General features: G+C 43.9%; 1 protein-coding gene across 3 annotated transcripts; it reads right to left on the bottom strand.

The window, feature by feature from the left end:
* Positions 1-24: 24 nt before the first annotated feature.
* On the bottom strand, positions 25-26897 carry tpd52l1 (tpd52 like 1). 3 transcript variants are annotated; one of them, XM_084378092.1, is made up of 9 exons: positions 26821-26857; positions 20030-20050; positions 18225-18343; positions 17963-18111; positions 15518-15619; positions 4351-4365; positions 3798-3836; positions 3380-3440; positions 25-2133 (listed from the first exon to the last, which is right to left on the bottom strand). In XM_084378092.1, exons 1-9 carry the CDS (start codon positions 26837-26839, stop codon positions 2011-2013), a joined length of 648 nt encoding a protein of 215 aa, XP_084234218.1. In that variant the 5' UTR covers positions 26840-26857; the 3' UTR covers positions 25-2010. The 3 variants fall into 3 exon arrangements, with proteins under 3 accessions (XP_084234218.1, XP_084234219.1, XP_084234220.1); XM_084378093.1 differs by lacking the exon at positions 20030-20050 and having other exon boundaries at positions 26821-26897; XM_084378094.1 differs by lacking the exons at positions 3798-3836; positions 4351-4365.

Here is a 26897-nt window from a genome sequence, read left to right as displayed (position 1 = left end):
ATTAATTGTATGAATACAGATGGACATGTTAGACACAATGTTATTTTATTTGAATGTCACAGTTAGGTCTTTGGGCTGAAGGTTATGGAGTTCGTAAAAAGGTCTTTTAACTGGTGAAAACACGTGAAATATACTGTAATTCATTGTCCAATGAGAGAACATGCATTTCCTCAGTTATTTAGGTCAGAGCTGACAACCTTTTCCTGCTACAAAAGATGTATCAGCACTTGATTTATCTCAGCACTTGAATTATGACGTGAATTTTAATAAATACATTTCACGGACAGACTGAACTGAACAGGAAATGATCCGGAGGCGTCTCATCAAACCACAGCAAAGAAAATCGAGTCAGAAGTTTCAGAAAAATGAAACACAAAACAGATTAAATATCAAAAACAGAACGTTATGTGATGACAAGGTCATGCAGCGGCCAAAGACACCATACTTGAAGAGTTAAAAAGAAAACAAAGGATTTTTAATCTTTTGTGGCACCAACCTTTTCTTAGATAAGAAGTAAAAACTCAGTCCAGAATTTCTTTCAGTGTTAAACAAGTAAGTTCTGCAAAAGGAAGTTAAAAATATGAGTAACAGCAATTCTTGGAATTCAGGGTCATTACAGTAAAGGATAGTACAACATCTACAGCATGATGATGTTATATCAATATTATACAGCTTGTATCAGAAAATACATTGAGTGGGGATATCAAATCAAAAATCTGCATCATTATTATTGAATATCGAGGTTGTGACTGATCTTAAATTAACATGGAAACAATGTATTGACAATATCAAAGGAAACATGTCAAAGTCAGTAGCGATACTGTATAAATCTAGGGATATATTACAATTATAAGGCCTTGTATATAATCTACTGCTCACTTATTCTTCCGTACTGGTCTGACAATGTGGAAATGTGGCCGTCGATGTTTAAAATGACATTAAATTCAATAATCCTACTACCAAAATGCATTATTAACGAGACGGATGATGCTCCGACAAATCCGCTGATTCTAGATGTCCAAGTTACAAAACTTGAAAGTTATATTATTGACCTTTTACGAGGTAAAACAATGCAACCGCTGCTGTTTTTCAATCTCCAGCATCAGATTTAATGTTACCGCTCAGTAAAAACCATCATTAATCAACGTTAAATTTCTAAATTTATAGTCAAGTAAGCTTCAGTTGATAGTTATTTCACGGTTAAAATACAATGAAATGCCTTATAAACCATTTATTAATCAATTGTTTACTGTCAAGTTGCAGTGTTTCGTGTGACTTCAGGGTAAAACGTGTGTGTGTTATGATCCAGCATTCAGATAGGCCCGAACCCAAACTGTCAGTGGCAGACATTTCTTTTAGTAAAACGCACTAAGGTAGTTAAAAATGTAACATAAATGTTTTTCTTTTTTTTTTCTTTTTTTTTTTAATGAAACACAAACATGCAGTTTTGTATTTTTTGGTAGTGGATGTTTCTACAGAGCAACAGAAAGAACATTTAATCTCTTTATTTTGTTTGTGAGGAACTCCGGCTGTGATTTGTTGAGTTTCCCCATCTTGATGACGGGTTAATGAGGAAAAACCATGAGAAGGAAGAAATACTCGGCTTTGGTTTCTAAGAATCTGCTCATCCTCCTTTCATTTCATTATTTTCTCATAAAGGCATCGCTTCTTCTCCCCGTCAACCCCATCGGATCCAACAACAATCTGCGCTTCCACAAAAAGCTACAGCTGTCTTGATCTTATAAAACAAAGGCAGACGACTACTGCATGAGAATATTTAGGGTAAATTTGGTCCCAACAAGAAATGGTTTAAATTTTCTAAAAAAATCAGAGTGTTTAGGTTTTGCAGGGACTTCCAGCCAAGTGTTAGGAGAGTTAATCACATACACGGGATTGTTTGTAACACGTGCGATCGAATTAAAGCAACATTTCAGTCAGAGCCTCGAGTAGATATGTGCTGAGATGCAGCAGCGACAAGAGTTCCTGGTTGAAGTTCTGCCTCGTGGTGCTCTAACACGGCCTCTCGGAGCTGTCCGTCAAGTCGTTGGTGGGCGTGTCCTGAGAGCTGGCGTTCGCTGCCGAGGAGAGGACATCCTCGAAGCTGCCTCTGGTCTCTGTAGTGCCAACCTTTGTCTGTGGAAATGTAGGGAAAAAAAATCTATCAACATAACGTGCTGCCTTCACTTTATAGATCTTTACATGGTTGCTGTTGTTGTGCTGCAGAATCGACTCAAGGTGGCAGACTTTTTCAAAGACTTCCCCCATCTGAGTACAGAAGAGGAAGAGAGTAATGTTTCTTTTTTTAAAAAAAGGTAACTAAAGCTGCAAAGTAACCGGACTCGACAGTGTGTATTTACCCAGTGTTTGATTTTCTAAAGAGGTTGCCCAGTTAACCTTGAAATGATATTAACAGTGGTGTAAAAAAGTAACCAAAAGTCACTCAACAGTAAAGATATTATGTTAAAATATTACTTTGGTAGAGGTGAAAGGTGAAACAGTACTTGGGTAAACGTTTTAAATTGTACTCAGTACTCAATTATGGTAAGTAAGGTTTTGAATGTGGTATTCGCACTTTTACTGAAGTAAAGGATCTGAAAACCTTCTTCTACCAATCACAGTGGCTATCTCAAAAGTAAAGACAAAGGGTGAGAGGGCGCTCCTGCTCAGGCTGCATCGGGATCAGTGTGAATATAAATAACCGGCAGGCTGAAGGAGTCACAGTGTAAGCCAGCAATTACACCCAGATTATAGTGTTGTGTTCTCGCTGCTTCACTGACATCTTATAACGTTCACAGGCACAATCCTGACTGTCACAGCTTACTACCAAACAAAGCATGTGGTATTAATTAGTGTGACTGTCAGTAAGTCAGTTACTGAATATGAAATCGGCTTCCTTTTGGTTCTGGTTTTTTAGTTTTTCAGCCGTAACTGTAACATGTAAAGATAAATAGTTAAGCACAGTGGTCTGACTTATCTGACGTTTCAGCTGTTCTTATTTTTAGGTACTGTGTTGCTTTCCTGATAAACCTAATCCCCGGAGAAAAACAGAATAACAAAGAAATAAATCACCTCCATTCAGACTAATGGCTAGTTTTGGGTAAACCGATCCATCATTTTCTTCAATCTGCCGCCCAACTGGTAAATCAGGTCTCCAACTAACACTGTTGTCAGCAGTGGTGTTATATGAAAAGCATCAAACTTGCATTAAGTTGAATGAGATGTTTACAATTTGAAATAACATGATTAGAAAAGAATTTCAGCTACGTGGTGCATCGGTTTTCTAGTAAACAAACAACATTGATTCTCTAGTCTTGAAATAATTGACAGTATTTTGAAGCCGTCACACACACACACACACACACACACACACACTGTTTACCTTTATAGTGGTCACTGTGTTCTCAACTTTCTCCTCAAAAGACTTGAAGCTTGGAGAGTTTCTGTAAAGAAAAGAAGGAAAACACATTTCAGAACAACTGCATAACATTATTTGTATTTTTCTAAAACACTCTGGGAACATCAGTGCGGGGTATAAACAGGTGTCAATACCATTTGAAAAACATCTTAGCATCTTCGTATCGGATTTAAGTTATCAGCACTCAGCCGCTGACTTAACAAACACATTAAACACTGTGCTCTCGTCATGTACCGGGTGTTTGAGCGCTGTTTCATTCACTTATTAAAACGAGAGTAAGGTGGAATGTTGAGTCTAAAAGATGACATCACATAAAGATAAGAAAAACACACACAACTTGACTCTCTGACACACAAAAGCAGAGCGAGCACAGTGTCGTTACCTCATGGTGGGCATGCTCATAGAGTGTCTGATAGAGTAGCTGTCCTCAGAGAAGCGTGTTGTGAGAGAGGAGTTAATGGTTAGCAAAGGTCACAAACACACAAACACACACTGAAACAAAGCCAGAGCTGCATTGGCCGTAGAGTCAGCTGGAGAAATACATGTTTTATTTTGATAGTATAAAATCTATGGTGTTACATCATCAAGGCTGCGACTCACAATTAATTTAATCTTCAACCATCTGCTCAATAAAATCAGTCAGTGCTCAAAGGTAGATGCCTGAATTATCTTCAATCAGTCTCAGCATGGACTGTATTAGCTACTTCGTGACACCTTGTTCACCTGACTCATCAATCAATTCGATGTGATCCTGAGCTGAGACAAGAAGCGCCTGACTGAGTACGACATGGCAGCAGCAGTCTCAGCTGACTGTACGAGTCCAGACTGTACCAACCAGTTAGCGCTATCAGCTGATCTGACTCAGATCTACTGAGTTAAGACTCGCTGCCTCTGACTTCTCAGTCTGGAACAAACGAGAGCTGTGTGGTTCTTACCCTATAGAGTTGGATCTTGGGAGGCATGGAGGAAGACGGAGAACATTGTAAAGACACAGGCTTTTACAGTCACACTCGTACACTTTGCTAGAACATGTATGCTTTATGCAAACAATTTTACTTTGAAAGGTATTAATATTTGAGGTAAGGTAATATCTGTTCAGGGAAGTACACATGAAGGAAGTGGAACCAGATTGTACTGAACTACATCTCATCTACACGACTCACTGACAAAACCACTGAAGTTAAACATCAAAAACACACAAAAACACAATCTTATCCACACTCAACACATCTAAAGGAAACGTAAGTCAATTTATAGAGGGTCAGTGATGACCAAACAAAATATCTATGTGAGCACACACACACATATGGAGGACTTGATTGTTCGAAATAAAAAATGAATAGCTCATGAAATAAATTTGCCAAAAATAAATTCCATCAAACATTGAATTTATGTAATTCCTTTATGTATTTCAATTACATATAAGATTTCTTACGTTCAACTTTAAGTATATCATTTAATGCAACATATTTTAATCATACAAATCATTAATTAAACAACTTTAAAAGTCTGTTAATGTCTCAACGTCATGCAGTTTTTCAAGTATAATACTAGAAAGTAATGCATTACATATGGATTACTCTTATGTATAACAAGAACTTATGTAATTGAATTATATGGAAATCCTATTTGTAATTTATGTAATTGAAATTCATAATGTCAATGTTTCAGGGAAATCACTTTTTAGTGTATTAAAAATAGATATATGGGTCAGTGACAAATAAGGGTTTGCATTATGAGCAGTTCAAAAATGTTTTCAAAAATTGTTTTAAAAGCTTGCATCAGGTTTGCTAAAATGTATCTTATGTATTTATGTTGGTTTCATGTCATTTGAAATAGCATTTGAACTATTTTTTACGAAAGGTAAGACTGATTGCCCCTGTGCAGAAGTTGTCTGAGGGCAGGTGAATCTCTCCTGGTCTCAGGGCAGAAGCTGTCTGAGGGCAGGTGAATCCCTCCTGGTCTGAGGGCAGGTGAATCCCTCCTGGTCTCAGGGCAGAAGTTGTCTGAGGGCAGGTGAATCCCTCCTGGTCTCAGGGCAGAAGCTGTCTGAGGGCAGGTGAATCCCTCCTGGTCTCAGGGCAGAAGTTGTCTGAGGGCAGGTGAATCCCTCCTGGTCTCAGGGCAGAAGTTGTCTGAGGGCAGGTGAATCCCTCCTGGTCTCAGGGCAGAAGTCATATTTTTCTGGTCTCAGGGCAGAAGTTGTCTGAGGGCAGGTGAATCCCTCCTGGTCTCAGGGCAGAAGTTGTCTGAGGGCAGGTGAATCTCTCCTGGTCTCAGGGCAGAAGTTGTCTGAGGGCAGGTGAATCCCTCCTGGTCTCAGGGCAGAAGTTGTCTGAGGGCAGGTGAATCCCTCCTGGTCTCAGGGCAGAAGTCATATTTTTCTGGTCTCAGGGCAGAAGTTGTCTGAGGGCAGGTGAATCCCTCCTGGTCTGAGGGCAGAAGCTGTCTGAGGGCAGGTGAATCTCTCCTGGTCTCAGGGCAGAAGTTGTTTTGTAGGATTTTCCTCATGGCTGTTTAGTCTCATCTGGTCTCAGGGCAGAGACCATTGTTTCCCACAACTTTGTCTGAGGGCAGGTGAATCCCTCCTGGTCTCAGGGCAGAAGTTGTCTGAGGGCAGGTGAATCCCTCCTGGTCTCAGGGCAGAAGTCGTATTTTTCTGGTCTCAGGGCAGAAGTTGTCTGAGGGCAGGTGAATCTCTCCTGGTCTCAGGGCAGAAGTTGTCTGAGGGCAGGTGAATCCCTCCTGGTCTCAGGGCAGAAGTTGTCTGAGGGCAGGTGAATCCCTCCTGGTCTCAGGGCAGAAGTCATATTTTTCTGGTCTCAGGGCAGAAGTTGTCTGAGGGCAGGTGAATCTCTCCTGGTCTCAGGGCAGAAGTTGTCTGAGGACAGGTGAATCCCTCCTGGTCTCAGGGCAGAAGTTGTCTGAGGGCAGGTGAATCTCTCCTGGTCTCAGGGCAGAAGTTGTCTGAGGGCAGGTGAATCCCTCCTGGTCTCAGGGCAGAAGTTGTCTGAGGGCAGGTGAATCCCTCCTGGTCTCAGGGCAGAAGTCGTATTTTTCTGGTCTCAGGGCAGAAGTTGTCTGAGGGCAGGTGAATCTCTCCTGGTCTCAGGGCAGAAGTTGTCTGAGGACAGGTGAATCCCTCCTGGTCTCAGGGCAGAAGTTGTCTGAGGGCAGGTGAATCTCTCCTGGTCTCAGGGCAGAAGTTGTCTGAGGGCAGGTGAATCCCTCCTGGTCTCAGGGCAGAAGTTGTCTGAGGGCAGGTGAATCCCTCCTGGTCTCAGGGCAGAAGTCGTATTTTTCTGGTCTCAGGGCAGAAGTTGTCTGAGGGCAGGTGAATCTCTCCTGGTCTCAGGGCAGAAGTTGTCTGAGGACAGGTGAATCCCTCCTGGTCTCAGGGCAGAAGTTGTCTGAGGGCAGGTGAATCTCTCCTGGTCTCAGGGCAGAAGTTGTCTGAGGGCAGGTGAATCCCTCCTGGTCTCAGGGCAGAAGTTGTCTGAGGGCAGGTGAATCCCTCCTGGTCTCAGGGCAGAAGTCGTATTTTTCTGGTCTCAGGGCAGAAGTTGTCTGAGGGCAGGTGAATCTCTCCTGGTCTCAGGGCAGAAGTTGTCTGAGGACAGGTGAATCCCTCCTGGTCTCAGGGCAGAAGTCATATTTTTCTGGTCTCAGGGCAGAAGTTGTCTGAGGGCAGGTGAATCCCTCCTGGTCTCAGGGCAGAAGTCATATTTTTCTGGTCTCAGGGCAGAAGTTGTCTGAGGGCAGGTGAATCCCTCCTGGTCTCAGGGCAGAAGCTGTCTGAGGGCAGGTGAATCTCTCCTGGTCTCAGGGCAGAAGTTGTTTTGTAGGATTTTCCTCATGGCTGTTTAGTCTCATCTGGTCTCAGGGCAGAGACCATTGTTTCCCACAACTTTGTCTGAGGGCAGGTGAATCCCTCCTGGTCTCAGGGCAGAAGTTGTCTGAGGGCAGGTGAATCTCTCCTGGTCTCAGGGCAGAAGTTGTCTGAGGGCAGGTGAATCCCTCCTGGTCTCAGGGCAGAAGTTGTCTGAGGGCAGGTGAATCCCTCCTGGTCTCAGGGCAGAAGCTGTCTGAGGGCAGGTGAATCTCTCCTGGTCTCAGGGCAGAAGTTGTTTTGTAGGATTTTCCTCATGGCTGTTTAGTCTCATCTGGTCTCAGGGCAGAGACCATTGTTTCCCACAACTTTGTCTGAGGGCAGGTGAATCCCTCCTGGTCTCAGGGCAGAAGTCGTATTTTTCTGGTCTCAGGGCAGAAGTTGTCTGAGGGCAGGTGAATCTCTCCTGGTCTCAGGGCAGAAGTTGTCTGAGGGCAGGTGAATCCCTCCTGGTCTCAGGGCAGAAGTTGTCTGAGGGCAGGTGAATCCCTCCTGGTCTCAGGGCAGAAGTCATATTTTTCTGGTCTCAGGGCAGAAGTTGTCTGAGGGCAGGTGAATCTCTCCTGGTCTCAGGGCAGAAGTTGTCTGAGGGCAGGTGAATCCCTCCTGGTCTCAGGGCAGAAGTTGTCTGAGGGCAGGTGAATCCCTCCTGGTCTCAGGGCAGAAGCTGTCTGAGGGCAGGTGAATCTCTCCTGGTCTCAGGGCAGAAGTTGTTTTGTAGGATTTTCCTCATGGCTGTTTAGTCTCATCTGGTCTCAGGGCAGAGACCATTGTTTCCCACAACTTTGTCTGAGGGCAGGTGAATCCCTCCTGGTCTCAGGGCAGAAGTTGTCTGAGGGCAGGTGAATCCCTCCTGGTCTCAGGGCAGAAGTTGTCTGAGGGCAGGTGAATCCCTCCTGGTCTCAGGGCAGAAGTCATATTTTTCTGGTCTCAGGGCAGAAGTTGTCTGAGGGCAGGTGAATCTCTCCTGGTCTCAGGGCAGAAGTTGTCTGAGGACAGGTGAATCCCTCCTGGTCTCAGGGCAGAAGTTGTCTGAGGGCAGGTGAATCCCTCCTGGTCTCAGGGCAGAAGTTGTCTGAGGGCAGGTGAATCCCTCCTGGTCTCAGGGCAGAAGTTGTCTGAGGACAGGTGAATCCCTCCTGGTCTCAGGGCAGAAGCTGTCTGAGGGCAGGTGAATCTCTCCTGGTCTCAGGGCAGAAGTTGTTTTGTAGGATTTTCCTCATGGCTGTTTAGTCTCATCTGGTCTCAGGGCAGAGACCATTGTTTCCCACAACTTTGTCTGAGGGCAGGTGAATCCCTCCTGGTCTCAGGGCAGAAGTTGTCTGAGGGCAGGTGAATCTCTCCTGGTCTCAGGGCAGAAGTTGTTTTGTAGGATTTTCCTCATGGCTGTTTAGTCTCATCTGGTCTCAGGGCAGAGACCATTGTTTCCCACAACTTTGTCTGAGGGCAGGTGAATTCCTCCTGGTCTCAGGGCAGAAGTTGTCTGAGGGCAGGTGAATCTCTCCTGGTCTCAGGGCAGAAGTTGTCTGAGGGCAGGTGAATCCCTCCTGGTCTCAGGGCAGAAGTCGTATTTTTCTGGTCTCAGGGCAGAAGTTGTCTGAGGGCAGGTGAATCTCTCCTGGTGTCAGGGCAGAAGTTGTCTGAGGGCAGGTGAATCCCTCCTGGTCTCAGGGCAGAAGTTGTCTGAGGGCAGGTGAATCCCTCCTGGTCTCAGGGCAGAAGTCATATTTTTCTGGTCTCAGGGCAGAAGTTGTCTGAGGGCAGGTGAATCCCTCCAGGTCTCAGGGCAGAAGTTGTCTGAGGGCAGGTGAATCCCTCCTGGTCTCAGGGCAGAAGTTGTCTGAGGGCAGGTGAATCTCTCCTGGTCTCAGGGCAGAAGTTGTCTGAGGACAGGTGAATCCCTCCTGGTCTCAGGGCAGAAGTCATATTTTTCTGGTCTCAGGGCAGAAGTTGTCTGAGGGCAGGTGAATCCCTCCTGGTCTCAGGGCAGAAGTCATATTTTTCTGGTCTCAGGGCAGAAGTTGTCTGAGGGCAGGTGAATCCCTCCAGGTCTCAGGGCAGAAGTTGTCTGAGGGCAGGTGAATCCCTCCTGGTCTCAGGGCAGAAGTTGTCTGAGGGCAGGTGAATCTCTCCTGGTCTCAGGGCAGAAGTTGTCTGAGGGCAGGTGAATCCCTCCTGGTCTCAGGGCAGAAGCTGTCTGAGGGCAGGTGAATCTCTCCTGGTCTCAGGGCAGAAGTTGTTTTGTAGGATTTTCCTCATGGCTGTTTAGTCTCATCTGGTCTCAGGGCAGAGACCATTGTTTCCCACAACTTTGTCTGAGGGCAGGTGAATCCCTCCTGGTCTCAGGGCAGAAGTTGTCTGAGGGCAGGTGAATCTCTCCTGGTCTCAGGGCAGAAGTTGTCTGAGGGCAGGTGAATCCCTCCTGGTCTCAGGGCAGAAGTTGTCTGAGGGCAGGTGAATCCCTCCTGGTCTCAGGGCAGAAGCTGTCTGAGGGCAGGTGAATCTCTCCTGGTCTCAGGGCAGAAGTTGTTTTGTAGGATTTTCCTCATGGCTGTTTAGTCTCATCTGGTCTCAGGGCAGAGACCATTGTTTCCCACAACTTTGTCTGAGGGCAGGTGAATCCCTCCTGGTCTCAGGGCAGAAGTCGTATTTTTCTGGTCTCAGGGCAGAAGTTGTCTGAGGGCAGGTGAATCTCTCCTGGTCTCAGGGCAGAAGTTGTCTGAGGGCAGGTGAATCCCTCCTGGTCTCAGGGCAGAAGTTGTCTGAGGGCAGGTGAATCCCTCCTGGTCTCAGGGCAGAAGTCATATTTTTCTGGTCTCAGGGCAGAAGTTGTCTGAGGACAGGTGAATCCCTCCTGGTCTCAGGGCAGAAGCTGTCTGAGGGCAGGTGAATCTCTCCTGGTCTCAGGGCAGAAGTTGTTTTGTAGGATTTTCCTCATGGCTGTTTAGTCTCATCTGGTCTCAGGGCAGAGACCATTGTTTCCCACAACTTTGTCTGAGGGCAGGTGAATCCCTCCTGGTCTCAGGGCAGAAGTTGTCTGAGGGCAGGTGAATCTCTCCTGGTCTCAGGGCAGAAGTTGTTTTGTAGGATTTTCCTCATGGCTGTTTAGTCTCATCTGGTCTCAGGGCAGAGACCATTGTTTCCCACAACTTTGTCTGAGGGCAGGTGAATCCCTCCTGGTCTCAGGGCAGAAGTTGTCTGAGGGCAGGTGAATCCCTCCTGGTCTGAGGGCAGAAGCTGTCTGAGGGCAGATGAATCTCTCCTGGTCTCAGAGCAGAAGTTGTTTGGTAGGATTTTCCTCATGGCTGTTTAGTCTCATCTGGTCTCAGGGCAGAGACCATTGTTTCCCACAACTTTGTCTGAGGCCAGGTGAATCCCTCCTGGTCTCAGGGCAGAAGTTGTCTGAGGGCAGGTGAATCTCTCCTGGTCTCAGGGCAGAAGTTGTTTTGTAGGATTTTCCTCATGGCTGTTTAGTCTCATCTGGTCTCAGGGCAGAGACCATTGTTTCCCACAACTTTGTCTGAGGGCAGGTGAATTCCTCCTGGTCTCAGGGCAGAAGTTGTCTGAGGGCAGGTGAATCTCTCCTGGTCTCAGGGCAGAAGTTGTCTGAGGGCAGGTGAATCCCTCCTGGTCTCAGGGCAGAAGTCGTATTTTTCTGGTCTCAGGGCAGAAGTTGTCTGAGGGCAGGTGAATCTCTCCTGGTGTCAGGGCAGAAGTTGTCTGAGGGCAGGTGAATCCCTCCTGGTCTCAGGGCAGAAGTTGTCTGAGGGCAGGTGAATCCCTCCTGGTCTCAGGGCAGAAGTCATATTTTTCTGGTCTCAGGGCAGAAGTTGTCTGAGGGCAGGTGAATCTCTCCTGGTCTCAGGGCAGAAGTTGTCTGAGGGCAGGTGAATCCCTCCTGGTCTCAGGGCAGAAGTTGTCTGAGGGCAGGTGAATCTCTCCTGGTCTCAGGGCAGAAGTTGTCTGAGGACAGGTGAATCCCTCCTGGTCTCAGGGCAGAAGTTGTCTGAGGGCAGGTGAATCTCTCCTGGTCTCAGGGCAGAAGTTGTCTGAGGACAGGTGAATCCCTCCTGGTCTCAGGGCAGAAGTTGTTTTGTAGGATTTTCCTCATGGCTGTTTAGTCTCATCTGGTCTCAGGGCAGAGACCATTGTTTCCCACAACTTTGTCTGAGGGCAGGTGAATCCCTCCTGGTCTCAGGGCAGAAGTTGTCTGAGGGCAGGTGAATCCCTCCTGGTCTCAGGGCAGAAGTCGTATTTTTCTGGTCTCAGGGCAGAAGTTGTCTGAGGGCAGGTGAATCTCTCCTGGTCTCAGGGCAGAAGTTGTCTGAGGGCAGGTGAATCCCTCCTGGTCTCAGGGCAGAAGTCATATTTTTCTGGTCTCAGGGCAGAAGTTGTCTGAGGGCAGGTGAATCCCTCCTGGTCTCAGGGCAGAAGTTGTCTGAGGGCAGGTGAATCCTTCCTGGTCTCAGGGCAGAAGTTGTCTGAGGGCAGGTGAATCTGCCTCTGAGGGCAGGTGAATCTCTCCTGGTCTCAGGGCAGAAGTTGTTTTGTAGGATTTTCCTCATGGCTGTTTAGTCTCATCTGGTCTCAGGGCAGAGACCATTGTTTCCCACAACTTTGTCTGAGGGCAGGTGAATCCCTCCTGGTCTCAGGGCAGAAGTTGTCTGAGGGCAGGTGAATCCCTCCTGGTCTCAGGGCAGAAGTTGTCTGAGGGCAGGTGAATCCCTCCTGGTCTGAGGGCAGAAGCTGTCTGAGGGCAGATGAATCTCTCCTGGTCTCAGAGCAGAAGTTGTTTGGTAGGATTTTCCTCATGGCTGTTTAGTCTCATCTGGTCTCAGGGCAGAGACCATTGTTTCCCACAACTTTGTCTGAGGCCAGGTGAATCCCTCCTGGTCTCAGGGCAGAAGTTGTCTGAGGGCAGGTGAATCTCTCCTGGTCTCAGGGCAGAAGTTGTTTTGTAGGATTTTCCTCATGGCTGTTTAGTCTCATCTGGTCTCAGGGCAGAGACCATTGTTTCCCACAACTTTGTCTGAGGGCAGGTGAATTCCTCCTGGTCTCAGGGCAGAAGTTGTCTGAGGGCAGGTGAATCTCTCCTGGTCTCAGGGCAGAAGTTGTCTGAGGGCAGGTGAATCCCTCCTGGTCTCAGGGCAGAAGTCGTATTTTTCTGGTCTCAGGGCAGAAGTTGTCTGAGGGCAGGTGAATCTCTCCTGGTGTCAGGGCAGAAGTTGTCTGAGGGCAGGTGAATCCCTCCTGGTCTCAGGGCAGAAGTTGTCTGAGGGCAGGTGAATCCCTCCTGGTCTCAGGGCAGAAGTCATATTTTTCTGGTCTCAGGGCAGAAGTTGTCTGAGGGCAGGTGAATCTCTCCTGGTCTCAGGTCAGAAGTTGTCTGAGGGCAGGTGAATCCCTCCAGGTCTCAGGGCAGAAGTTGTCTGAGGGCAGGTGAATCCCTCCTGGTCTCAGGGCAGAAGTTGTCTAAGGGCAGGTGAATCCCTCCTGGTCTCAGGGCAGAAGCTGTCTGAGGGCAGGTGAATCTCTCCTGGTCTCAGGGCAGAAGTTGTTTTGTAGGATTTTCCTCATGGCTGTTTAGTCTCATCTGGTCTCAGGGCAGAGACCATTGTTTCCCACAACTTTGTCTGAGGGCAGGTGAATCCTTCCTGGTCTCAGGGCAGAAGTTGTCTGAGGGCAGGTGAATCCCTCCTGGTCTCAGGGCAGAAGTTGTTTGAGGGCAGGTGAATCCCTCCTGGTCTCAGGGCAGAAGCTGTCTGAGGGCAGATGAATCTCTCCTGGTCTCAGGGCAGAAGTTGTTTTGTAGGATTTTCCTCATGGCTGTTTAGTCTCATCTGGTCTCAGGGCAGAGACCATTGTTTCCCACAACTTTGTCTGAGGGCAGGTGAATTCCTCCTGGTCTCAGGGCAGAAGTTGTCTGAGGGCAGGTGAATCTCTCCTGGTCTCAGGGCAGAAGTTGTCTGAGGGCAGGTGAATCCCTCCTGGTCTCAGGGCAGAAGCTGTCTGAGGGCAGGTGAATCTCTCCTGGTCTCAGGGCAGAAGTTGTTTTGTAGGATTTTCCTCATGGCTGTTTAGTCTCATCTGGTCTCAGGGCAGAGACCATTGTTTCCCACAACTTTGTCTGAGGGCAGGTGAATCCCTCCTGGTCTCAGGGCAGAAGTTGTCTGAGGGCAGGTGAATCCCTCCTGGTCTCAGGGCAGAAGTTGTCTGAGGGCAGGTGAATCCCTCCTGGTCTGAGGGCAGAAGTTGTTTTTTTCTGGTCTCAGGGCAGAAGTTGTATTTTTCTGGTCTCAGGGCAACGTAGTTGGACAAAACGTTGGACAGACACAATTCCCCAAATTAATTATAATATTCAGAACAATGTTGTTCCATTTATTTTAGTCATTATTAAACAACACAAATGTAAGATTATGCCAAACTAGTTGATAGGGTGTTTTATTGAGAATTTCACCTTTTTTGAACAAGTTAAACTATTTGGTACGAAGTTTTTATGGTTACACCTCATTGACATTTTTGCCATTATCCCCTGAATATTCTCTGAAAATTGATTAAATCCAGAATGTTAGATGAGGTCTTCAAAAAGAGAATGTATGCAAGTAATTTGTACGTTTATTTTCTAATTTTAACCTTTTTAAATTCAACTGAACCATAAGAACACACAAAAAAATTCACTGGGTCACTACATCGACCCATATACATTTATTTGTTTATAAAATGTGGCATAAATTGACATTTATGTTTTAATTGGTCTGTTAATTAATGTATTTAGCCATTTATTTATGTGTTTATTTCTTTTATTTTGACGGTTACAGTCCTCCATACACACGCAAGAATAAAGCAGATACAAGAATAAAGACTTAGTGTTAGTTGTTGAAAGAGAAGAATTGACAGTGGTGGCAAAGAAACACAGCTCAAGAGAGGAAATTCTGGTGTTTAACTGCACCAAAACAACAAATATTTTATATATTTATGGCTGATTTGATGGCAGAAACACAGCAAAATTGGATTTTTTCAGATGAAAGTCAGCTTTTCTGTTACCTTGTTCTGTATATTATATCAGATAAATAGCTCATGTCCTCTTTAAAGGAGCAATATGTAAGAATTTAACTTTAAAATCAACTAAATCATAATTCTAAGAGGTTTTCTTGTGTTGCTCATATAATGAGAATTATTATAACGAATTTTTAATCAGTCTAACTGACTCAATGTCAACAAAACGACATACAATGACGAGCTAGGCAGATACAAATAAATTGTGATATGCTGTATCCCTGGAGAATCCAACTGTTGAGAAAAAGTCTGTTAGAAAATGGTTAAATATTTCTGACTTACAGGACAGAATGACGTGTAAGAACACTCTTTAAACACATCCACGGCAAAAAAACCCAAAAACAAAACATGCTTACTGTGTAAAACTATGCACACTGTGAGCCACACACTGCAGGAACGTACCTCCGAGGGAACAGTAACTCTAGACCAGTCATGCTGGAATAATCAGAGATAATGCATTGTTTCCTCTCTGCACACAATAAGCTGCAGTGTATCCAGAAATACAAATACCACATTTGTCTTTACAACACAGCCACTGTCAACACATTGCAGACTCCACAAGATATGGTATTTTTCAAAAGTCAGTTTTTCTTGCTCCTTTCTCCTGCACATACATGAAGTCACACCGGCCCACATGCTGTCGCTCTCTCTTGTCGTCACACAAACACAAGCGCTCTATTTATTTACACGCAGAACAATGGAGGCTCACAGACGTCTCAAACAGAGCAACGCGGAGTGACGGGGAGGCAAAGAGACAGCACAAGAGGAAAAGACAGTGACTGAGGAGGACAGACGTTGCCTCCGGGGCCCTTGAGCTCCCCACAGAAAGCAGCTTAATGTGGGCTTACATAATCTCGAACTTCCCCCCTGAGCTGGATAGAGCAAGAGTCAAAAAACTCTGAGAGAGAGACGGGGATGGATGGCACAAATAAAACTGGTGAATTGGATGAAAGTGGAGATGCATCAGTGGGGAGTGGGCGGGCTGCGTTGTGATAGGTTTCGATATGCAAATGTGCTGATGATGGGCCTTTATGATGGGTAACCATGGCTGCGAGAGACACAATCCCAGCTTCACTACACTATTTGCATGATATATCGTCAGTAAACACAGACAAGACTGCTGACACGAGATATAAAGATCTGACATCGTTTTGTACCTCATGTCCCCGAACTTCCTGGTGATGGCGCTGCCCAGCGTGCTGAAGGCTGCTGAGGTTTTCTGTCCAGCTGTGGACAGCGTCTCTGACGTCTTCTTAAAGCTGCGACACAAAGAATATGTCATTAATACAATATTCATACATGCATGAGTCGGACACAGACAGAACAAATGGGATCATCAGATCAAAGGGCCTCTCGGTGATCTGGCCTGACATGATTGTTCCCATTAATCTTTACTAATCACAGGCAATAAAACCCACATCAACTGTCCTGTCATTGTCTGTTTTAACCAGCCTGGCCTTTCAATCTCTCCCCACATAAACCTCCGTACAGGATACACTGCAAGTTTATGTGTGCAAATACTGATCAACGTCACTTTATTGTAAAAATACAAACACAATTTATGTTTTTAGGACAATGAGTTTATTTGACTTCGGAAGCGATGCTTGTTGTTTCGTTCCCAAAACAACAAGCATGTGCTAAACTTCCCTTGCAAAGATGAAACAAAAGAATAAATAAATGACAAATAACTTCCTCAATCTCCAAACCAATGAACAAAAGCTTCCCTCTCCTACTAACTGATGCCACTTCTGTGTACAGATAAATATTTACAATACGCAACAAGCTCTTCTCTGCACCAGACTGTACTTTATCAAACTTTACAGTTTACAAATCTCTATGCTCTTATTCTCCTGAGGTCACACTTGTTCATTATACATGAGGACGGCGGCTGTGTGTGTAAACTGATCTTCAGGTTGAAGTGTAACTAGATAAGAAGGGAGGCCTGCAGAGAATATCCACTTGCTCTTCACTGTCTCTTGGTGTTTGGGTAAGAGCTCACAGGCTGGTGAGGAAATTGAGTCATTTCTCGAGACAGTTAAAGATAAAAACATGTAACTCTTCCAACAAGTCCTTTTCTGGTTTAGAGGAGCAATAGAGACGTGTTTCACTCCTGATAATGCAGGAAAAAACTGGTTATTTTATCTGAATAATCAGGCAACACTGTAAGATGTTATTGTTATAGTTAAGGTGGAAGTTTTCCATAGGAATTAACAGGAATATATGGGAAATAATGGCAATAAAGTGGAAATATTGGTGTTATTTGCTCAGACTGTATTTATCTTGTGCAAATTAAGAATTTAAAGTGAACAACTAATTTATAAAATAAATGTTTTACAATAAAGAATGAATCTCAAACTGAAGATACATCCCACATGCTAACAGCTAAGTTAAAAACGTGTACTTTGCTCAGTGCTTCTTTCTTTTTAACTGAATTATCATGAAGAAAAATATAAAATATATATTTACTCCAGTAATATAATCAAAACAAGACAGACAGGCTCAGACTGTAGGAGTGCTGGCAGTATGTTGTGCTGCTCATGTGATAGAAGAATTCACTGTGCATGGGAAGGGTTGCAATTTTTCTGAATTCCTGTTAAATGGGCTGCTGGCAAATTATCTGTTCATGTGATGGAAGAGTGCTCTGCTGAATGTGGGGCATACAACTAAATTAAATGAGCATACTTTCAACTAGAACACAAGATCTAGTATTGGTATTCTTTAATGAATAAATCCACTATCAAAAGACTTTTACTAGGGCAAACTTCCCGTTATTCCCCAAAATCCAGACAAATTTGATCGGATGAATCAATGACACAAAATATCAACTAGAGACGTCCATCAACATGTTCACGTTCCTAGCCATGAGTACTCAGTAGTCGTTACTGCATTATCACATGAATACTCAGTACTCATGGGTCGAACCGCACCCATCTTATTGACAAATGTGGGCCAGGATGGTCAAAGGTGATAATTTCAGCCCCCTTACTCGGACCATGCCAATCTTCGAAGTCGGCCTTCATTTTGATCTCAACTACACACCTGGGAAGTTTCTTAAAGCTTGCGCGGTTGTGACTGATGGACGTATAAACATCTTAATACTCAAAAACGGCTACTATCCTAGTTCCCGCTACAACAGGTGGCTCCAGGACCACACTTTGCCATGATGACACACACTGACTCACAAAGTGAAAACATTACCAGCTAACGCTGTCGCTGCTGGTGAAGATTATTATCACTTCCAGTGGCTGGAGAGGACGTTCAGCTGTGGACAATAGCCTTCAGCACCATGTAGCCATTTGATGTGTTTTTAATCAGGTTTATGATGTCTGTTAAACTGAGCACAACAAACACACACATGCTGTGCAGCCAGGAGCAGAGGATTATGTCTTTTTAATTGGGTTTTTGTGATATCAGTGTTTATAACAGATACTCAGTTTGGAGTATGGTGCAATATCAACTTGTCTTTGTGTGTGTGAGTCCTGTAAAGGGCATCTATGTTGACAGCAAACAGGAGAAAGCCATTCAGTTATGTGCTTCGGGCACAAACACAAACACAAACTTTACACACTTCCCTTTAACGCTACTAAAATGTGCAAACTCACGCCGTGGAGGTCTGCACGTCGTGCCAGCCTCTGCTGAAGTTGTTTTTGAGCTCGCTCAGGGGAGAGATGCCCAGTTTCTGTCTGAGGTCTGCTTGCTGCTTCTCTTTAGACGACAGAACCTGCTTCAGCGTGCTGATCTCCTCTTCCAGCTGGACGCAAACAAGACAAAAACAGCTACTCAACAGGCATTCGTCCCATCACTGTCCTCGTTATATCAACACTTGTTGTTTTGAAGCTTGAGGACGTGCATGTGGGAACATACTTTGGCTAGTTCTTGATGGATCTCCTCTCGCTCCTCCTCCGTCATCATGGAGTTGTTTAAGTTGACTTCAGAGACATAATCTTCATCGGCCTCCCTCAGGGGCTCCGAGTCCAGAAAACCTGAATGTTAAAAAAACAGTGATGGAGACGCACAAACAGAGGAGAGGAGACAGGAAATAAGATGTGTGAATGAAAGTAATAATTTGATTTTGGCCTCGAGATATTTCCTTTATTCCATCAATTATATCGAGAATGTATAACCTTTGAATGAAACGTCAAAGGCCTTCAGAGGAAATAAATGTCTCTGACCTTTACTGTTTTGTTTCTATTACTTAAAATCCTGTATTTCAATATGTATCTGAGTTATTTTGCCTATGTTGTTGTTCTGTCTGTGTTGCAAACTTTCTCGGACACTCCATATGTCTGAGTCCACACGTTCGTCCATCTGTCTGTCTGTCTGCATGTCTGACTTTGTCCAACTGTTATGTAATCTGTGGCTGCGGCCTGTGGCGATCTAATCTGGATTAACTGACATGGATTATCTTGCTTTAACTCTGCTGATGGACACTACAGACTGACCCACACGCACACACACACACACACACACACACACACACACACACACACACACACAAACAAACAAACAAACACAATGCTGTTTCTGAAGCCAGATTGAATTTAAAGTCCAACTCTATTGGACTTGAATGGTTTCCAAGGCACACAAATCAGGGGTGTTTTACTTATTAAGCAAAACAAACAATAAACAAATGATGTGTTTCCATGGCAACTGTTCCCAATTAAAAGAAAAGTAGTATGACAGTTGGCATAAATACATATCTATTCAAGCAGATATGCAGCACAGAATACACCACGAAATGCAAACTGTCTCTATGAATGAAGATTTGCATTAGGCAGAGCTGGAGATTAAACACACTGTCATCTTACTGGCACCAGATGACTCTTATACAAGATGATGCTGCAGAAACACACTAAACGTATCTTTAAGTTTCAGAATGTTTTTTTTTTTTCTCGAAAGCTTGAAAATTTCTGCCAAGCCGAATAAAATCAGGAGCCAACAGTGACGGGATTATTAATAAGACGACAACAACTGATTTACAAAAGAAACTGTTTACGTCTGATTATCCTTTAGCCCATATTCACACAGCGGCCATTTTCCTCTGACATCATGCTCAGGGTGCAAGCTGTGTTCTCGCTTGCAAGTCCTATAAATGTAAGGAATGTGACAAATTGTTATCGTTTCACCTTTTCCTGATCGATCAGCAGCTGAAAAGACGATTAGTGAAAATGTGTAGGGACATCAGCCATATTTCAAGGTAAAACACTACATTTGATAATCCATAGCTACCGTCGAGCAACAGCTAACGTTAGCACTCAACCGCTTCATGGCTAACGTCAACGTAGCTAAAGTAATTCTATATATGAACATTTACTTCAGCCCGAAAGTGAAAACATATAATGATTTGTCAGATTTCCTACGTTTATACAATTTGCGACGTACGACACAGTGGTATAAATAATCCCAGCGTTCGAGCTTCCAACCCTGAGCGTGACATGACAGGAAAATAGCCGCCGTGTGAATATGGTCTATTGTTGCAGGAGGGCAAATCAGGACATACAGGTACAACACAGCACCAGAAAACAAAAGGACCGTTGTACACAAAACGAGAAGTACAAATGTAGGTACTTATGTCACTGTATTTGTGGCGGACCTGTGAACGTTTTGCATGTTAACTGCATCTAAAAACACAGATTTGACAGAATGGAAATCAAAAAGGATTACTGTACCTGCAGTGAGGTGTCCTCTCTCTTATGGCAGCATTATAGCACAAGTCAGGGGAGAGTTAGTGAAGTAGATAGTGACAAATAAAAACTGGTATTACGTCTGCAGAGTAAAGTAGCAACAGTTAAGTGCTTTTAAATCAAAGGTTCGAAGCGACGAGGCACTACATGCAGCAATCACACACAAAAGTGTAGCTCACAGCACTAAACTCAAGCACAGCATGCATCAATACAAGACAGGCCTTTTCTATAGTAGGGAGCTATTTCTGCCTACATCACACAGCAGCAGGGCAATCACAGTTTTTAAACCCCTGTGGCTGAAATGGAAGCGTTTCATGTCTGTCTAGTGAATAGAGGAGTCAGACCAAGCTGTTTCTGTTCACGAAGCCGAGAGAAGACCTTTAAATGCCAGACAGAGCACTGATATGAGTAATTTTTAGTCCATTAGAGGAGGGCAATTAACATTAAGTGTTTCATTAATTATAATTATAATAAACATGGAACACTAAAATGCAAAAAAGAGATCCATGCAACTTCCTAAAAACGAGTGACCATATTGACGCTCAATTTCACATACAGGTAGGCTATTCAAGATAATTAGCATTTTGCCATGTTGCAGACGGTTTCTTTTTGCCAAAGCGGGTTTCCTTTGAGCTAACGCAGGTTTATTTAAATCTATGGAAGGTTATTTTTTAGCTAATGTAAGTTTCCGTTAAGCTAGTTTAAAGGAAACCTGCCTTCGCTACAAAGAAACCTGTGCAGACTTCTTTGTAGCTCAGGCAGGTTTTCTTTTAATTAGCTCAACGGGAAACTTGCATTAGCTAAAAAGTCACCTGACGCAGATAAAGCTTGTTTAAAAGGAAATCTGCCCTAGCTAAAAAATAACAACCTGTACAGACTTCTTTGTAGCTAAGGCAGGTTTTTGTTTGGCTAACCACTAACATGGGTTTCCTTAGCTAAGGCAGGTTTCTTTTAAGCTAAGGCAGGTCCAAACCCTTTCTTTTAGTTAAGTTTCTTTTTAGCTAACATAGTACTTGGTAATCTAAAGAAAAAATGGAGATAGGTGAAGGCATTTTCGTCAGTGTTTCATGGCTGTTTCTTTAAGTGTCTTATAGATGTAGACCTACATAAGAAAAGTTAGAGAGACTCACATGTTTTACAGTTTGTCATGGAAACAAAAGCCACAGTGTTTGAGCTGCTTTTTGTGTTATCAACACTAATGGATGGTGCGGTGCCATTTTCTATGAGACAGAGATCTTATGGGCAAATTTCAAATGACATCACACTCAGTTTTATGTTGGTAATGATACACTGCTGTGGCACACCAATTCTCTGGAATGTGAAGAATGCTGAGACTTGTGAGTAAACTGTCACAGTCATGGTTCACTGCATGAAACGGGTTCGATACAAAGTCAGCTAAGGTCCGAAGGTCTCTACTAAAATAGGGGGGTTGGATCAACGGGAATTCTTAGGTGGTGTTACAAAGGCAACATTTGAGAGCAATGTAGCAGGCAACTTTACCAAAAGCTTATCTGCAGCTATGTGCTTTTTTTCATTTTAAACAAGAACACTAATTCTTCTTAATGTAATTTGTCATCTACATTGCTTTAAAACGTGCTCGTCTATGTTACTGGTGCAACTTTTTACTATGTTTTAAGGCAACATTTCACTTTGGTTGAACATATACAATGATTCAGTCAATCAGCACTGAAGGTAGGTGACACAGAACCTGTATCGATCCATCCAAGATACTCGAGATATCCCCTTTCCCCAGCAACATTTTCCAGCTACTTTTAGGGGATCAAAAGGTGTTCTTAGGCCAGATGAGATATACTTTTCCTCCAGCAAGATCTGGGTACTTGAACTTGACCAATCCACTTTTTGCGACAGAGAACCATGGTGTCCGACTTGGAGGTGCTGACTCTCATCCTGGCTGCTTCGCTCTCGGTTGCAAACCCCCCAGTGTATACTGAATATCATGGTCCGATAAAGCCAACAGAACCACTTCATCTTCCAAAAGCAGAAATGCTAGTCTTAGGTCCCCAAACCCGAAACTCTGACCTGACTGAACCTTGAGATCCTGTTCATTAATATCACCAACAGGATCGGTGGGGAGTTGCAACCTTGGCACAGATCAACCTTTGGTTACACAAGGACTGCACGGCTTACAGCCACAGCCTGAGTACCTCATTCCCCGAATTATCAGATAAAATACAAAAGACTCGACCTCAGTGGCCTCAGTGGCATTTACAGCCCCAGTGTGGCTGTGGGTTCCCACAGAGATCAGTAAGGATGTGAAGTAAATGTTCAACCAAAGTGAAAGATTGTCTACTCTACAGGCTCTAGTCTACATCCCTCTTCACCTGTGCTGTCAAGTTGCATATCCCAAGTGGTGGACATGACCCAGTTGTCAGAGTGGGACATCGATGTCTGACCCTGCTGTTCGTCCCCTGACGGTGAAGTTTTACCCCATTCTGTCAGATTTCCCCCATTTTGGGACGCGGGAGGCAATTCACCATGTGAGCTCCTTTTAACGGATTCCTCCACAGAGGAGTAAAACATACCCTCATTCAAACCTGAGTGAGGAAACAGTTGAACATATTTCAGCTTCTTAGACAAACACAGTGCTTGATTCATCCTATGTCGCAAGTCGCGTGTCTGCTTTTAATGACGTTTTTGCTTAGCTGACAAAAAAAAATGCAGAGTCTGATCATGAGCCAACTGAAACTGGCCGTTACATTTTAGTGTAAAGGAAGTTTCTGTTAACTGAAAGTCTCAGCTGCTGGTAAGTTATTCAATAAATCATCTGGTGCTGAGAAAAAACAACAACTATTAACTCCCACAGCTACAATATGTGGCACTAAATTACAAAATCAAGCGAGGCAGTCCTGCATTATAATCTGTTTACAGGCTGCCTGGTGGAAGGAGCTCGTGTCAAAATCTAATTTTAAGACCTTCAGATTGTTTTACTTCAAACTGTAATAATATAATGCAGAATTATATTAAGGTTTTGATAAATCACAGCATCAAAAACTGATACATATTAAGAATTATTCCAGTATAACATGTTGGACTTGATAGAAACTTCTTCAGGGTACTTATACCTTGTATAGAGGGCAGGAAGTGGGTGTCAGTAGGGGCCTTTATATCTCTTATATCATCTGACAGTTTAAGCAAACTAATTTGTCTATGTTCAGATTTATTAGTAAAGCATCCTTCATGTGAAATTGTACTTTAAAATCCTAAACAGTTAAAACTTGGGTCGGTAAGTTATTCTCAAAGTTATATTTGTAGGAATTCTCTTGACTTAGCTGCTAACAGCGTACCACAAAGCACACAGCCCCTGAGCCCAAAACAAACGCCGCTGCGACAGCAACACACCCTGTAGCGGCTAACATTAGCATAAAGCAAACAGACCCTGAGTTAAACAGAGCCGTGGCGGCAGAAATAGCGTCCTTCGTTTGCTAATGTTAGCATAAAGCACACATCCTGAGTAGCTGTTGCGCTCCGTAGCCTTTTTGGATGGAGGTACCTTCATGACGCCTATTTTGCATGTGTTTACATGATTGTGGTCATTTCACAGATTTGTTTCTTTATGTATTTATTAGCCTTAAATTTATTAGATTAACTTAATACATCCCAGGTGGCCACAGGACAGTCTGTGTAGTGCATTTATCTAACAGTGTGGTCAGGCGGTGTGTGTTAGTGGCTCTAAAGGGAGGCCTGAGGTGGGATTTTTCAGATGGACTTTCAAAAATTAGCTTACTTTTGCTGGTTTCCACAATCTTATCAACCCCAGCTTTAAATTATGTGCCATTAACGGAGTATATTGTATTTAGATTGTTTGTTTTTTGGTAAAAGCCGACCCTAACCCTTTCAGAGTAAAGCTGACATAGGTAGGCTCGTCAATTAGCCAATAAACAGAAACTATTTTGAGCATTGAATATCTTTAGTGTCAAGCAAAAATGCCTTGGACAAAATGCAATCTGCAAGTCAACTCAAACAATGTACGGTACCAACTCAGACCACACTCACCCACTCTCCTGACTATTACTAGTTAAATCCACACTGAATCACATCAGTAAGAAAACTGTTGCTGCACTGATCTCTACATTTCATTGCTCAAACGTGCTGCACTTCCTCTGAGTCAGTGATGTCACTTCAGGTGGACAGCTGATGTCACACGCAGAGTGAACGCACTTTGACGTCACCTCTCGTGATGCGATCTGAATTTTCCACCCTGTGATTCAGCGTGGACTTATGTTTCTTTTTCTTCTATCTGGGAGAGTCGAGTCTTACCCTGCTCTCCCTCGTGTTTGGCTGAGTTAACCCATTCCTCTCCGGGACCCATGCTGCCCCAGTCCACCACCGCATCACTCAGAACACTAGAGTACAACTCTGCAGCCGAGCAAGGCAGCAGGGCGAGAGCAGACAAGAAAACGAGGTTATAATGCACATGAACAAACACACACTCACACATCATCCCACTTGGGGAGATTAGGTGTTTCTCCAGTGTCCATCCCAGGTCCTGTCGGTAACTTGATAACAGTGAGGTCTGTTATGACGCTTATCTGAGTCTGCATTTGCACAGGAACAGGAACTCTGACTTTTCACTCTCTGTGGCACGGAGCTGAACTTCTTGCAGCAGTTTAAACAGGATTTTCCTGATTCTTGCTATTTAAAAAAAAAGCCCGTCGGTCAGCAAATCTGTAACAATGAGATGATTGAGCAATCAAAGTTCTCGTATTGCTGACGAAATGTCATTACGCCATACACTCTCGCACTTCTTCCAGGAAGATGCGGAGCAAGCACGGGCACCCAGTGTTGTGATTTCCTTCTGGTTTGACTTGTGGTCAGACTGACTGGTGAACTGCTCCTTTCAGGGAAGAAAAAGCCACAGATTTCCATGGAAAACATTAACATGAGGTGGGGGGAGACGCTCGAAGACAATATCAGTCAAGAAACACTCATTTTCTTGCTGCATGTACCAAAACACTTCTTTTGATAACTTATGGACAATATTTGACTGATATACATTTTAGCACTCTCCTTTCTGTTTCTCTCCCCCCTTCCCTTCTTCCTGGGGTGGAATACCTCCAGTCACAAGACTTCTATTTGGCCCGCTGGTCATGTGGCTACGCTAAATCAGAGGCCTGGGGATGGTCATATGGCTGCAAAATCAATTGAAGCTAAACTGGAGGCCAAGCTGCCTGCAGTGAGGCCGAAACTCCAAAAATACCGCTCATACTGTATCTTGGTATCTTTAAAACACTAAATAGATGGATTATAAAATCTATGGGATGTTTTTTTTGTGGGAGATAACAAATGTAAATGTTTATAAAGTTTCATAATAAAGTTTTTTTGCCCTGCTGACTCCCAGTTGGCCACAGGAACGCTGTCATGCAAAGGAATGCGACGAACTACCTGCATAAACAAACGCTACCTTTATCCCACTGACCGCACAGATGAAGGAGTCATTGCCCTGCTTGATTAGCTCATGTCTCACTTTTAACTTTCATTTCATTTCCCCATTTCGTCATAAACATGGGCTCGATAAAAAAAGTAATACGAATCCTCAAATATTACACGTGCAGAAATATCACAGCTTTTATTAAAAGTTGCACCGTGTAGCTCAGAATTTCAATATTATAATATAAACTCAGAAATATTTATCTTTTCAATAATAAACAAGCTGTTCTCAGAGGAAAATAAGGTCCGCAGAACACTGTATGAAGCTAGAAAGGTGGCAGGGTCCGCCACATATAAACAAAAGTAAAACAGTATGAAACTGTGTTGTCCTTTAAGGTCAGTTTGTTCGCTCAGAAATGAAAACAGAGTTTGTTTATTTAGTTTGTGCAGGCATAGAAAATCAGTCAATGAAGAGCTTTCTCTTCTGATTAAAATGTCTTCCCACGTCATTCAAAGCCAGATATGAACGGGACACAAAGATAAACATCATCAAATTGTAGATTTCACAGAATCTTTTATGAATAAATCAAATTATTGATGTTTTATGAAACAAACTGTAATAAAAAACATCTGTAGCAGTGATTTTGACCCAGCACCTGGTGAGAAGGCGCTCACTTGTTGTTTTATATAAAAACAAACACATCTTGGACTCAAGCTCTCACTAATATCTGTGTTATTGCATAAAGTATGTGTACGTAAGGGGCGATTAGACTGATTTCAGAGACCAACAGAAAACTGGCACTCTGCTGCTGATCTCCTATAAATACCAGACGTACCTGAAGGCTCATGCATTAAAACCAGCAGACAGCCTCTGAGGCAGGAAACAGTATCCAGCTCCGAGGCTCACTTTGGTCTGGAGTTTCCATGATGTCTTGAATAAACAGTAACACAAACCTGCAGCACACCGGCCCACTGTCTGTGTGCATGACTGAGGATATTTGTTTGTGTATTTCTTGAGGCAGCACTCACCACAAATAAAAAAGAAATAAATAAAGCAGCGTACAGTAATTATGAATGAGCAGTTTGCAAAATATAAACATTGTGCAGCACAACAAATGACACACAGCAGTTCAAACAGTCATTTAAAGGCACAAACTGCATTAAATCAAGGACCAGGCTCCATGTATTCACTCCTCCACTGTTGTTGTGACTTGACAGCATTTTCAGATTAATACCATTCACTCCTTCAACCCTTCACACAGTGACGTGTGCAGCTCAGCTCTTTATCAGATCAACAGAAAACAGCAGAGAAGCACCAGAGACGCTCACTTCCTCCTCTAACTTCTGCCTGGAGACGTAAAAACAACGTTTTTTAAACGTGGACTCACCTTGTTGTCTGGTCTCCATCAGATACAGCCAGGTGAACTTCCCCTCACACACTGACAAGGCACGTCAGCACGCGCAG

The sequence above is a fragment of the Pagrus pagrus genome (assembly GCF_965226575.1).
Source record: "Pagrus pagrus genome assembly, chromosome: 16".
NCBI classification, from domain to species: domain Eukaryota; kingdom Metazoa; phylum Chordata; class Actinopteri; order Spariformes; family Sparidae; genus Pagrus; species Pagrus pagrus.
Note: the sequence above shows the minus strand (reverse complement) of the source record. Positions and strands in the feature narration are given on the sequence as shown.

Coding starts and splice junctions, on each gene's coding strand:
- tpd52l1 (XM_084378092.1), bottom strand. Junction 15,620..17,962: donor GACGTGCAGACCTCCACGGC/GTGAGTTTGCAC, acceptor TTTGTGTCGCAG/CTTTAAGAAGACGTCAGAGA. Junction 2,134..3,379: donor ACACAGTGACCACTATAAAG/GTAAACAGTGTG, acceptor ACATTTCCACAG/ACAAAGGTTGGCACTACAGA.